This window comes from Aotus nancymaae, unplaced genomic scaffold, assembly GCF_030222135.1.
Source record: "Aotus nancymaae isolate 86718 unplaced genomic scaffold, 86718_ANA_hifiasm-v0.15.2.pri h1tg000001l, whole genome shotgun sequence".
NCBI classification, from domain to species: Eukaryota; Metazoa; Chordata; class Mammalia; order Primates; family Aotidae; genus Aotus; species Aotus nancymaae.
The window spans coordinates 11,750,754-11,765,073 of NW_026988412.1; the positions used below are offsets into that span (position 1 = coordinate 11,750,754).

The 14,320-nt window shown below is 40.6% G+C and overlaps 1 protein-coding gene across 5 annotated transcripts in view; it reads right to left on the bottom strand.

Moving 5' to 3' along the window:
- Positions 1–14,320, bottom strand: part of NDUFAF5 (NADH:ubiquinone oxidoreductase complex assembly factor 5) — a 35,886-nt gene that overhangs the window by 8,929 nt on the left and 12,637 nt on the right. For 3 of the 5 annotated variants that reach the window (XR_010343331.1, XR_010343337.1, XM_012474956.3), the window contains exons 7-8: positions 11,279–11,476; positions 3,974–4,034 (exon numbers count right to left, since the gene is read on the bottom strand). Coding sequence is in view for 2 of the 5 variants with exons in the window: in XM_012474956.3 (XP_012330379.2) it covers positions 3,974–4,034; positions 11,279–11,476 (259 nt within the window). In the remaining 3 variants the exon portion in view is untranslated. Of the gene's footprint in view, positions 1–2,177; positions 2,256–3,973; positions 4,035–11,278; positions 11,477–14,320 lie in introns of all 5 variants that reach the window. The other 2 variants (XR_002479037.2, XM_021673575.2) reach the window with 2 other exon arrangements.

The window sequence follows — 14,320 nt, forward strand, 5'->3', positions numbered from 1 at the left end:
AGTGAGAAGTAATCTTTTCCAACGGAGAGGTCTAATTTCTAGTATTTTTCTCTTTTCTTTCATGAAATGAATCATGAACACAGATTCTATGGCTGCACAAAAAGAAATGGTGTATTTGAAAAATAAATTTATCATTAGAGCCTGAGTGATGAATCATCAGCCCACCATCATCTCTCAAGCCTTTGGATAAAGGGGCTCCCTGATTACATCTGGGTGAGGTTAAGTCCTTGGGGTAGTGCTGGGGAAGGGGTGTGTGTGACTTATTGTTGATCCGCTGTCATCTTGACCATGCACGCCATAGGCTGCCAATCCCTCTACTAATGAATAAAAAGTGACGGCAGTGCTAAGATTTCAGCTACACATCTTTCCATCTGCAGAGTCGACAGAAGCTCCACACTCAGGAGGCTGCACGATAGGTAAAATGAACCTTGTTACGGATGGGCAACTACAAGAAGGAACACAGTCAGTTCAGACAGCGCCAGGGCAGAGTCGAGAAGCATGAGTTTGGCATCTAATTCTGCCACTTAACAGGCAACTGTTCTCTTTGGCCCTAATTTTTCTCACTTGTAACACAAGGAAGCAAGTACAACAATGCTCACAAAAGACTATAAATCTGTAAGACCAGATACTTATTTGTGTAGCCCTCTTTCTTTAAATCATCTTACAATTTTTCAGGATCCAGATGAAGGCTCCTCTAGGTAAATGTAGTTCTGGATTCACAGAAAATACCTTTAATCCTTTTAGTTTCCCCTATTAATCAAAACTATTTTTGACATTAGTATATATATAAAAGAACCACCTCAAAAATTTCCACAAAGGAGGAAAGTTGAAGCTCTCCCCTTTAATTTTTTGACATAGAGTTGCTCTGTCACCCAGGCTGGAGTGCAATGGCATGGTCTTGGCTCACTGCAACCTCTGCCTCCCGGGTTCAAGCAATTCTCCTGCCTCAGCCGCCCAAGTAGCTGGGATTACAGGTGCCCGCCACCACACCCCTAATTTTTGTATTTTTAGTAGAGATGGGGGTTTCACCATGTTGACCAGGCTGGTCTTGAACTCCTGACCTTGTGATCCGCCTGCCTCTGCCTGCTGGGATTTCAGGCCTCAGTCACCAGGCCCGGCCTAAGTTGAAGCTCTTTTTTGAGGAAATTGCTTTTCCAGCATCCCTTTCAAGTAGCAGATGTTTATTTTTGCATAGCTCACCTATTTCAGAGTTGGGTCTGTGTCATTCTTAATCCCTGAAGCCTCTTCCAGACCATTACTTCCCCACCCTATTATACACCTTCAGCCTGCTGAGGCCCCACATCATAAGGCTGTAATGTTCTCCTAACTCCTGCTTGCTGTCTGACATCAGGCTAGTCACTCCCCTCATTCATTGAAGGGTTTGGCACTTGGCTCAATTTTCCTCTATGCTCCCAGTACTGCCACCATCCTGGGTGACTTCATGTTAATAACCATCAAGTCCAGACTTTAAAACCTCATCTCTAATCAACCACTCCATCACTCTATCTCTGCCTTGACATCTGAGACATGTCCCAGGCCTAGTTATCACTTACAACGGCTTTACTTCCAAAAGCATCAAGCATCTCATTTTCTGACCATATCCTCCTGCCCCTCCAGTGTGTCCCATGACCATTCCCTGACCGCCTTGGAGTCACCTGTGCACAGCTCCTCTTCTTCCTCCCAATTTATCAACTCACTCTTTTTTGTTCTCACTTCCCTTTTCGTCCGGCTTAGATTCTTTAACCTATTATTTCAATTACACTCCTAGAATTGTCTTTTGCCTTCGTCTTTTTGTCATTTTTAACTAGCAAACCCCTAACCCAAACTAATTCTACTATCTGATTTCTGTGCCTGGTCCTGAGCTGCCTGCCACCTACTACTGATGGTCGGTTTACCTTCTCATTCACTGTAATGACTATTTCAAATGGTTCCATTCACTTCTCAAATCTCTGACTCTTTAATTCTTAGCATATATATTACTTCCTGTTTGACAAAAAAATAGACCCACCAGATGGGAATTTCTTGCTCTCAAACATAAACACCTACATCCATTGGCGCTACCTCTTCTCCCTTCCTGCTGTAACTCCGCCTCTCCCCTTAGCAAGGTCAACCCCTCCACTGGCCTTTGTATCACACCCCTCCCACCTTCTCAGTCACCTGTAATCATCATTTGTTACCTTTTTTCTCTCTTCTAGAGTCACCTCTTCTAGGAAAGCACTTGGATTCTTCCAGTCAGTAGTTAAATAAATTCAAGTCTTAGAGAAAAAAAAAAAAAACAACCTCGTTCCAACTCCTATTCCTCTCCTCTCTTCTGACACCTGTCACCTTTCCACCCTTCACCTCTTCTTCACCACCAGACTTCTTGGAAGAACAGCATAGATTTGCTGGCTCCAGTTCCTCACCTTCCACTTACTCCTCAGCCTACTCCCTTCTACTCTCCTCACTCCAACGAAAGAGCTCTCATCAGGGTCACCAATAACCTTCTTGTGCCTAAACCTTGTGGACTTCCTTTTCAGTTCATAGTTTGCTTTTAATGCTGCTAAGTGCTTGCTTTGTTTTGTAACACTCTCTCTTTCCTTTGGTTTGGGCAAGTCTACACTTTTCAGGTTTCTCCTTAACACCTTGCTGGCTACTCCTTTTCAGTCTCCCTGTATGCTCAGCTGTCGTCTGTAAAAGGATCAGTACCAAGCCACTTTCTCTGTTCACTCCATGTTCTTATTCTAGGCAAATGCTCTGAATATCACCTGTTCACAAATGACTCCCAACTTTTTAACCAAGCCAGTCGCTTCCTCTGAGCTACCTACCACATACTCCACTGCCTACTTGACGTCACCTCAGGTATTTCAAAAGCACTTCAAACCCAATGTATCCAAATGTGAACTCAAGGGCTGTACCTGCCCACACTCGGTATTATTCTATTGTTTCCTCCATCAATGAAGGACACCATCTCTTTTTGTGAGCCAGAAATTCAGCAATTATGCTTCAAATGTCTTTCTCCTTCATCTGCCCACATCCAATCCACCAGCAGGAACCGTTAAATTTACCTCCTAAACATGTCTGGGATGCATCTGCTTCTCTTTGTCTCCATTGCCACCACTTTCGTACAAACCACCATCATCTCACAGTAAGCTTTACCAAAATAAATCTCACGACTAGTTTATCTGTCAATATAGTCGTTTCAAACTACAAGTCTGATATTGTTACCTCTGTAAGATACCTTGGGGCATTTTAAGATGAGGGCAAACAATTGTAACAAGGTCTATAAAGTACTCCTGCGTTTGATCTCGGACTCACATTGACCCACCAAGGTCTTCACTTAACTTGCTCCTTCTTACTCAGTGTACCCCAACCAAAATGCCCTTCTTTCAGTTCTTGCTATGTTCATTCTCACAGGAGGGCCTTTGCATATGCTGTTCTCCTTGCCTTGGACTCACTTGCCTACTCCGTCTACCTAGCTAATACAGCTCCATTTTTTTTTTACAGCGTAGCTCAATTGCCTCTCCCTCAGATAAGACTTCTTTGAGTCTCCCAGACTGGGACATTTTCCCCTGACAAACCCTACTCCTAAACCAAGCAACTACCTTCTTTCTTGAGCCTGGACCTCAGCTGCCAACTGTGGCTGAAGGAAGTCACCAATGTGTTCTATCATCCTAAGTGCACCCTTCAAAAAAAGTCCCAGCATCCTTTTACAAGCAGCTGTAGCACTATATGTGCCTCTACTTCATGGCACTGACCACAGTTCTAATTTAACACTTATCTTTGTGACAGCCGCCTGGTGCCTGCCTCCTCCATTTTATATCAGAAGCTCCACGAAGACAGTCTGCTTTCTCCTCAACGATGGATCCCTAGTGCCTAGCCCAGTGCCTGCCAAAGACCTGGCTCTCAAAACGTCTCTCTCACATGGAGTTGAAAAATTCTTTTTTTTTTGACTACCTTTCCCAATGGAGTCTAAAAATTCCTTAAAGTGCCTTACCTTGTAAATCCTCCATCAATTCAAACATTCCAGGATAGTTAACTTGAATTTCATCAGTGTCCTATTTAAAAAGACAAAGAAATATTCATTTGACATTTGTCATACAAAATTCTAGATTTAAAAAGGGGCTGCAGAGATTACCCAGACCAATCTCCCACGCTACGCAAAATATCTTTATGATATTCTTCATAGATGTCATCTGGCTTACGCTTGATTTATGAAAGTCTCTAATTGCTGATTAAATATCCTCCAGTGTGACAGAAATTGTCCCAAAAACTCCATCATTGGTTCTAGTTCTCTCCTTGGGAACCACACAGAATAAGAGATTAAGAGTATTCTGTACCCTACAAACCATTGCCCTCTTCTCCAAGTCTTTGAAAACTTTCAGGACACTGAAATCTGTAGATCCTTACATGTTCGGACTACATGTCCCTGGACAGCGTCATTATCAACCTTTCCTAAAATGGGGTACCTAGAATCAAAATACTTCATCTAGTAATGCAGCTAATAGGCTTGTTTGGGAAATGAGCACATTGCTGGTACATGTGGAGTTTGTTTCTCAGATGAAAAGTTGGGCAATGACTTCCTCTTCTTTCTGATGCCTGATACACGACTTCACTGGTGGTACAGTGGCAGAGACCACGGATGCTCTCTTAATATCCAGGTGCTCCTTGACACTTCCCAGTCTCAAACACATATTTCTTTTGGCCAAAGAAAGGAGAGGCAAGACGGTTAAGAGTTAGAGCCTCTTCCAGGCCATCTCTTTTGCTGCGGTGACCTTACAGAACACAAGACCAGATGGCACAGCTACAAGACGGAGATGGGCTCTCCCACCAGCATGCAGCTGTGATGTGATAAAATTTTATTGTGTTAGGCAGTAAAAGTAGGAGTTTGTTCTGACTGGAAACTAGCCTAAAATAAATCTTTTTTTTTTTTTTTTGAGACAGTCTTGTTCTGTTGCCCAGGCTGGAATGTAGTGAGGAGATCTTGGCTCATTGCAGCCTCCGTCTCCTGGGTTCAAGCACTTCTTGTGCCTGAGCCTCCCGAGTAGCTGAGACTACAGGCACACATCATCACATCCAGCTAATTTTTGTATTTTGAGTAGAGATGGGGTTTTGCCATGTTGGCCAGGCTGATCTTGAACTCCTGACCTCTAGTGGTCTGCCTGCCTTGGCATCCCAAAGTGCTGGAATTCCAAGCATGAGCCATGATGCCAGGCAGGAAACTAACGTAAAATAAATCTAAATATCATTAATAGAGGATTGGTTAAACAAATTTAAAAAATGCACTCTACAAGATACTGTACAGTTCTTAAACATTAAGGTAGATACATGTCTGTAGGAAAAAATCTCCAAGATATGTTACTGACTTAAAAAAAAAGAGAAGAGTGCATGTACTATTGTGTAAGTGGGTTTAAATGACGTAACTGTATTCTATAGGTCTATGAAAAAAAATTGTTCTGAAAGGATATCTAAGACACAGCTAACAAATCTTTGGGGAAAGGGACCAGGGTATTAGAAGTCAGGAGAAGGGCGGGCATGATGGCTCATGCCTGTAATCCCAGCACTTTGGGAAGCCGAGTTGGGCAGATCACCTCAGGTCAGGAGTTCTGAGACCAGCTTGGCCAAAGATGGCAAAACCCTGTCCTTACTAAAAATATAAAAATTAGCTGGGTGTGATGGTGCATGCTTCTAGTTCCAGCAACTTGGGAGGTGGACGTTGCAGTAAGCAGAATTCTCACCATTGCACTGTAGCCTGGGCAACAGAGTGAGATCCTCTCTCAAAAAAAAAAAAAAAAGAAAGAAAAAGAAGTCAGAAGGAGGAGACTTCGTTTCACTTTACACCTCACTCTGTATCATTCTTTCTCTGTATGTATTTTATTCTTTCTTTCAAAAAAAAAAAAAACATATACATGTATCAGGTTGTATATGCGTTTTAATGAGACCTCTGGGTGGTGAGACCATGAACATTTCATCTATATACTTTTCTATATTAACAAGATATTTTTAAAAAAAGATCCTAAGATTAAAAACAAAATTCCTTCGAGACTGTTATTTAGCCATTAAGCAATATTCTTTGAAAACAATTCTTCAATAAAACCAACTAAAAGCACTATCTCTACCTCAATCAAAAGAATGCCACAAGAGCTTTGTTGAAGGCCTTATTCAAATTAAGGGGGACCGTATTTGTATCATTCTCCTTTTTTGTTTTTTTGTTTTTTTTTTTGAGATGGAGTTTCACTCTTGTTACCCAGGCTGGAGTGCAATGGCATGATGTCGGCTCACTGCAACCTCTGCCTCCTGGGTTCAGGCAATTCTCCTGACTCAGCCTCCTGAGTAGCTGAGATTACAGGCACGCACCACCATGCCCAGCTAATTTTTTGTATTTTTAGTAGAGATGGGGTTTTACCATGTTGACCAGGATGGTCTCAATCTCTTGACCTGTATCATTCTCTTAAAGTACTAGTCTGGTAGTTCAATTCTAAAAGGAAAACAGCTTTACCCCGAATGCCGATTCTCTGAAATTAATTCATTAATATGAAAATACAACATTAAGATGTAAATACAACTATATGACATTAATTTGACTCGATTTCACCTTAAAAATGAAAATCCATTGTAGCATAAAAGCAATATATCTAATGTATGCAACATAAACCGGTATAGCTGATTATATAAAAGCTTTTTTGGATGGAAACTTTTAGAAAATGAATTAGAACTTTTTTTTTTTTTGAGACAGGATCTTGCTGTCACCCAGGCTGAAGTGTAGTGGTGACATCATGGCTCACTGCAGCCTCAGTCTCTCAGGCTCAGTCCTCACACCTCAGCCTCCTGAGTAGCTGGGACTACAGGAATACCCAGCTAATTTTTAAATTTTTTTTGTAGAGATGGGGTCTTCCTATGTTGCCCAGGGTGGTCTTGAAATCTTAGGCTGAAGTGATTCTCCCACCTAGGCCTCCCAAAGTGCTGGGATTACAGGAGTGAACTCTGCCTGGCCAGCACACAATATTAATACAATACTTCAGAAACAAATATATGCCTCAAAGGATAAATTTAACGATTCAAGAACACATTCTTATAACTTTATTAAATCAGCAACTCTCTAATTTTATAAACTAAAGAAGATTCTATACTAATATCTTTGTATTATATTACAGTTTGAGTCATTAGGCTCATTTTTAGAGAATATGGATAGTATATTGAATTAGATTTCCCAAATAATAGAAATGTAGGCTTTTAAACGTTTTAACATCAGGTTAAAACATTTTTAGTAGAAATCTTTCTAAAATTCATTCTTTATAACCATAGAAAACCATGGGTAGTTCACATAATTTAACTTTCTTCTGGTGATCAGCAGAAATCCCATGTTTTTCCTAATGGGCAATAACTTTTGAGTCCCTTAATATTGCTGACTAACCCATATGACTTCATATAAATTTTTTAACATCACCTCATGAAAATATGCACCACACCTCTCCACATCATCCCAGCCCTAGACCCCTTCTATACTTTTTAGAGGCTTTATATTCCCAGAGATTCTTTTTTCATCTCAATAATAGGTTGGTGACACAGCAATATAGGAGAAAATTCTCAAGAGGGTAGACTATAAAGGAAATTCTTCCCATGTTATAAGTAAAATAAATATTATTGATAAAGACTTTCAATAGGCCGGGGGCAGTGGCTCACACCTGTAATCCCAGCACTTTGGGAGGCCAAGGTGGGCAGATCACCTGATGTCAGGAGTTCAAGATCAACCTGGCCAACATGGTGAAACCCTGTCTCTACTAAAAATGCAAAAAAATAGCTGGGTGTGGTGGCACGTGCCTGTAATCCCAGCTACTTGGGAGGCTGAGGCAGGAGAATTGCTTGAACCCAGGAGGTGGAGGTTGCAGAGGTTGTAGTAAGCTGAGATCGCGCCACTGTACTCCAGCTTCGGCGACATAGCGAGACTGTCTCAAAAAAACAAACAAACAAAAAAGACTTTAAATCACTGGTTCCTAATCTATTTTTAGTTATATCAGATCTCTCAAGATCTGGTAAAAACCATGGGCACTTTCCTCTATTTACAAACAACAACAACATAAATTTTGTGTACAACATCCCAGTGCTATTGGAACCTCTAAAGTTTACTAACAGGCCCGCTATAAGCCCAAAAACATCAGACAGGGATTTCCGTTTTGTTCACTGCTATATTTGAAGTATCTAGGATAGTGCCTGATACATAGAAGGTACTCAGTAAATGTTTATTGCAAGACTGAATAAATAAATGAATTTGTGTAGAAGGATATTCACTGCAGCATTGCTCCTACTGGCAAAAAAATCAGAACAAACCTAAAGGTTACTCACAGGGAAACAGTTAAGTAAAACTGTGGCGCATTCATACTAGGAAATAACATGCAGAAATTAAGAAGGAATGCAAATATATCCATGCCGATTTAGAAAACTCTCTAAAATATACTGTTAAAAATAAAACAATTTCAGAAATGTATGAATACATATGAATGTCTATATAAAGTAAAGTAGTTCTTGTTAAAAAAGAAAATCTGGAAGGTTACACACTAAACCGATAATAGTAGCAACCCCTAGGGCAGCAGTTCTCCGGTGTGGTTTGAAGAGTCCTGGGGTCCCTAGGATGTTTTTGGGGGTCCACTAAGTCAAAATTATTTTCATAATAATACTAAGATATTATTTGGCTTTCTACCTCTTATTCTGCAATGGGCTGTTTTAGAAGTGACATGACATGACACGTCATATAGCAAGAGACTTGAATGCAGAAGCAGACATGAGAATCTAGCTCTCTTACTAAGGTACACATTAACCGGTAAAAATGGGAAGCAATGTCATTCTTCCCTTTCAGTTATTTTTGTTTTAGAAAATATGGCCAGGCACAGTAGCTCGTGCCTGTAATCCCAGCACTTTGGCAGGCTGAGATGGGTGGATCACTTGAGGTCAGGAGTTCAAGACCAGGCTGGCCAACATGGTGAAACCCCATCTCTACTAAAAATACAAAAATTGCCGGACGCGGTGGCGAGTGCCTGTCGTCCCAGTTACTCGGGAGGCTGAGGTGGGAGGAACGCTTGAGCCCAGGAGTTCTGGGCTGTAGTGCGCTATGCCAATCAGGTGGGTCCACACTAAATTCAGCATCAATATGGTTACCTCCCGGGAGCAGAGGACCACCAGGTTGCCTAAGGAGGAGTGAACCGGCCCAGGTCAGAAACGGAGCAGGTCAAAACTCCCGTGCTGATCAGTAGTGGGATCGCACCTGTGAATAGCCACTGCATTCCAGCCTGGGCAACACAGCAAGACCCCGTCTCTAAAAAAAACCGAAAAAACAAAAAAACAAAAATTAATGGGGCAAGGTGGTGCATGCCTGTAGTCTCAGCTACTCAGGAGGCTGAGGCAGGGGAATCGCTTGAACCTGGGAAGTGGAGGTTGCAGTGAGTCGAGATCACGCTCCTGCACTGCAGCCTGGGTGGCAGAGCAAGACTGTCTCAAAAAAAAAAAAAAAAAAGAAAAGAAAATATAGTTATTTTTCATTAAAAAACGTCATGTTAACAAGTAACAGGTAAATTATTGTTAACTTTAAATGAATACTAAAACAAATTCAGTTTAATGTCTAATAGTTAATACTGACAGATGTTAACTCACTAAAAGAAAGCCTTTTAAAAGTTTCTCAATAATTTTTCAGTGTGTAGTGGAGTCCTGAGACAAAAATTTTGAGAACTCTTATGCTCAAGAGAGAGCTAAGCATTTTTAGGATGAAGGGGGAATGACAGACTTTCGCTTTATCTGTATAGTTTAATATTTATAACCAAAATATATTTATGTGCTACTTATATAATTACAAATATAAATACAGTGATCCTTGAATGTACAATTGCCTGTATTAACAGTGTTTATTTTCATTACAAAGTAGAACACTCATGTGAAGCAGTTTTCTGATTTCCAGCTGCAATCTCTCAGAATGCAGTTTCTATGGACTCAGGCCACTTAAAAGTTAACAAAAGGTCACCCCTAGACACAGCTATGAAGCCTTCAGGGTTCTCTTTAGGTCCCAGCCTAGTCCTCCAGCCTGTTAATTCTTCCCCTCCCTGGAGGCTCCTTTCCAGCATCAGGGGCTCTGCTTGTCCATGCCCCTTGCTTTCTACCAAAACAAGGAAGGATCTGACATAATCTATTTCTGGTTGGTTGATTTCATGAAATATATTCATACAAAATCATGCCAAACAGCTTTTTAACATTTAAGCTTATCATCTCTAATTATGTAGTGAGATGCTTTCTTCATCAAGAAATTTCTATTTCCACTAATCAGGTTTAGGGATGTTTCTAGGCCTGAGGGGTGTGGAAATTCACAGTAAGTCTACTGGACTGATCTCTGAAGAGAGGAATGACACTCTGTAGAAAGACTGTTAGTGGAGGGAAGAGGGCAATCATTCTCTCCATTTGGCTGTCTCTTGGAAGCCTAGTTCTAGAAAATGCTAGGAGCACAGGGATGGGGAAAGAGAAGGCAGGAGCAATGTAAGCTGGGCATCTACCTCAGTCCTGTACTTCACATCCTTTATCCCTTTAAATACTAATAGCCACCTGAGGGGAGTAATATTTGCATTTCTAGAAGAAGTAAGTGCTTAAAAAGGTAAGTAAATTACTCAAATTTCCCTATCTAGTAAAGAGATAGGGGAAGGATCCAAGTTACTCTTGTTGGACACCAATGTCCCACTGTCCTACCCTGTCACTGTACCATGCTGACTTCATAGATATTACTCACTGACTGCCTAGGGCTCTTTTGAGCTTTCTCCAGCCTTAATTGGAGTACAGCACCCTGTCCCACCTTCTCTGGCCTTGATTTCACCCTAGGCTTGAGAACACAGATTCTCTCCTTTCTGCTTCATATGGCACTGTTTGGGGGTAATTGTTGGTGGTAATACTACAGCTTCCCCTATGTATCTCCCTTTTCTTCCTATTATCTGGAATACTCTAAGGCCCTTTTTACACCTAACACTGGATTTGAAGATTCTGATGGAGTTGTATGTTTAGAAACTTCTCTTCTTGTTAACTATGATACATTTTTTGAGCTACTTTTTTAGATAACAAACTAAAAAATTATACATTCCTACCTTGTATCAATTAAGATGTGTTATACCAACTAAACATTGTCAATCAGAGCTTTTCCCTTAAAAAAAGAAAAAAAAAGGAGAGAAAGAGTGCCATAAAACCATGAACACATATAATTTTCTATCTTTAAAATGAAAAGAAGTTATTTTTGAACTATGTAAGTAATGGGCAACTTGATTAACTTGATAATTACCACAGTCAGAGTATTAAAGCCAGCTCTCCCAAGCAGATGTCCCAGGTCATTGACAGCAGTGAAAGGAGAAATGTGTGGAGAAAATCCTCCTTCCCTTTCCATTTCTGCTAACTGTAAGGAACACCGAAGTTCATAGAGTGTGTCGCCTCCAAACATGGCACCAATAAATACTCCATCTGGTTTTAAAACATAATGAATCTGTAATAAATACAACAACATGATTCAAAATTGTACACATATAAATGTTAAAAATATATAGTGTCTAATCAACATTTTATGACTACCATTCTTATTCTGCCAAATTAATAATCAGATAATTTAATAAATAACATCCAGTGCAACCAGCTGTCAGAAAATCATGATGCATAATATAGTTGGAAAGACAAGTATACATTCACTAACAATCTTAATGCCTATAAAAACGTTGTATGTTTTCAGGTTTTCTAATTGATACCACTTAGTTTTATAATCAGAAAAATACTGAAAGAAAAATTTTAATTGGGATAGGCTGCAAAAATCATAAACCAGCCTGTATCTATGGCCTCTGAAATGTCATTTTCTAACAAGTTTCATCAAGATAGGGAGTCTATTACCCCTCTCCTTGAGTCTTGGCTGGCCTTGTGACTTGCTTTGGCCAAAAGAATGCAGTGGAAGTGACAGTGTGCCAGTTCTAAGTGTAGGTCTCAAATGTGTTGCATGCTTCCACCTGCTCTCTTGGAGCCCAGCCCAGCCATGATGCGAGAACAAGCCTGAGCTAGCCTAGTGGAGGAGGAGAGATGTGGAGCAGAGATTAGCCAGCTGTGCGCGCCGAGGCCCTCCAAACCAGCCAGCTCCCAGACAATCTGGCAGCTGATCACAGACACATGGATGAGCCAAGCCAGACCCAGGTTTCGTAACCAAATCCAGCCCCAACTGCCAACCCACAAAATCGTGAGCTACATAGTTGTTATAAGCCATCAAGTTAGGGTGCCTTATTATGTAGAAAAAGCTACAGAGAAATCATTATGATTCACAGCATTAACCTAGTAACACATTCGTTTTCTTTCGAAAGAAGTAATTTATTTTCCAGCTTTAAAACAAAACCAAGTTTTAACTGGTAAGTTAAGAAAAATAATGGCCAGAGTGAATTCCAGAATCACAAGATTTGCTTACTCTCTTAGACTACAAGCTGTAACTGAACTCTGACTATTCTCAGCTACGAGGACCATTATAGGAAAAGGTAGATTCTGAAGTAAACCAAAATCCAAATCACAGTAGGCTCTTCTAATAAAAGCACTGTCTTAAATTTATATTTGATACATCATGAAGCAATTAAAAGTAGTATTACGTAAATAATTTGTAAAACCTTCGGTTCCTTCCCTTCTTCACCTTTTGTGTTACTTCCTCTTCATGTTATCAGACTCTACTAAACCAAGTACCTGAGACTTAGTCCTCAGCAGTCTGCAGCCCTCGTCTTCCTCAGACGGCTTACCAACTCCCATCATTTCACAATGACCACTTTCCAATCTCTATGTTCAGCTTGGCCATCTTCCCAGAAGCCTAAAATCATCTTCAACTCCCTATTCCCTGGACATTTGTCTCTCAGCATACTTACCACCCCTGCTCCCTCCAGTCGCCACAAGGAAAACACGTATTTATCAAACCAGTTCCCCTCTCCAGCTGCCATATTTCTATTACCATTTTCTACTCCCTTTATCTGATCATTAACATTCTTTCCCCTACTTTTACTAATCTAGACTCAAAACTTTAAAGTGAGCTTTGGCTTCTCCCTTTGATCTTCAGATCTAACCAGTCACCAAACTGTTGATTTTTTCTTTGTGGAGTCCTAATTACTTTTCCTTTTAACTCCTACCATTACCACCTAGGTTTAGTTTATCTCATGCTTGGACCACTGAAACAATCTCCCTTGAATTGAAACAACACCTCCAGGAATCAGTTTCTTTTCTTTTTTTTGAGACGGAGTCTCACTCTGTCGCCCAGGCTGGAGTGCAATGGCGCCATCTCAGCTCACTGCAACCTCTGCCTCCTGGGTTCAAGAGATTCTCCTGCCTCAGCCTCCCTAGTAGCTGGGATTACAAGCACCTGCCACCATGCCAGGCTAATTTTTGTATTTTTAGTAGAGGCAGGGTTTCACCGTGTTGGCCAGGCTTAAACTCCTGACCTCAAGTGATCTACCGCACTTGGGCTCCCAAAGTGATGGGATTACATGCATGAGCCATTGCACCCGGCCCAGGCATCAGTTTCTAATCAGCAAAATAAATATATCTTGCAGAGCTATTTAACACAAATGTAAAACAAAGCACAATAACTGGAAACTAGAAAATCATATGTGTTCAGATATGGCCATTATTATTTTGCCCACCAGCTTTGTAATTATGTCATTCTCCTCTTCAAAGTTCTCCAGTGGCTCTGAATTGCATCAACCCCAAATTCTTTAACCTGGCACTCAAGTACCTCCTAAATCCTGTCCCAATACATCACACCTCATTTCCCAGCACTATACTAGTCCCCTAAACAGGTTTCCTCTTTGTTCCTTCATGCTGATGAGGTTCTTGTACCTTTCCACCTATCCTGTGATTCTGCCTTCTTAGAATGCCTTCCCCATCCAAGTCTTATCTACCACTAAGGCCTTGTTCAACTACTTTCCTCTTGAAGCTTTTCTAGGCCACTTCAAGCCACAGTAATCTTGTTCTCTCCTTTGAACACATACTTTTTACCTACCTCTCACCTATTTATTGATAAGTGTCACAATAAAAATTTACCTAGCACTCTCTGAGTATAAGACATGGGGGAAATACAAATATAAATAAGTAGGTTCCTACTCACAAAAAGTTTATAGGCAATTAAGGGCTAGAAGAAATCTACACAGAAAATGTCTTATGATATCAACATTATTTTGCACAGTTCCTAAGCTTTTCATAAATATTTAAAACTTATCTCTACACTTAGATTTCTTAAATTCTCAGGGAAAGGAGAGTTGCCCAATGTACTACTAATATGCCAAGTGGCACCAGGTGATTCTACTGATTCCATTCTCCAACT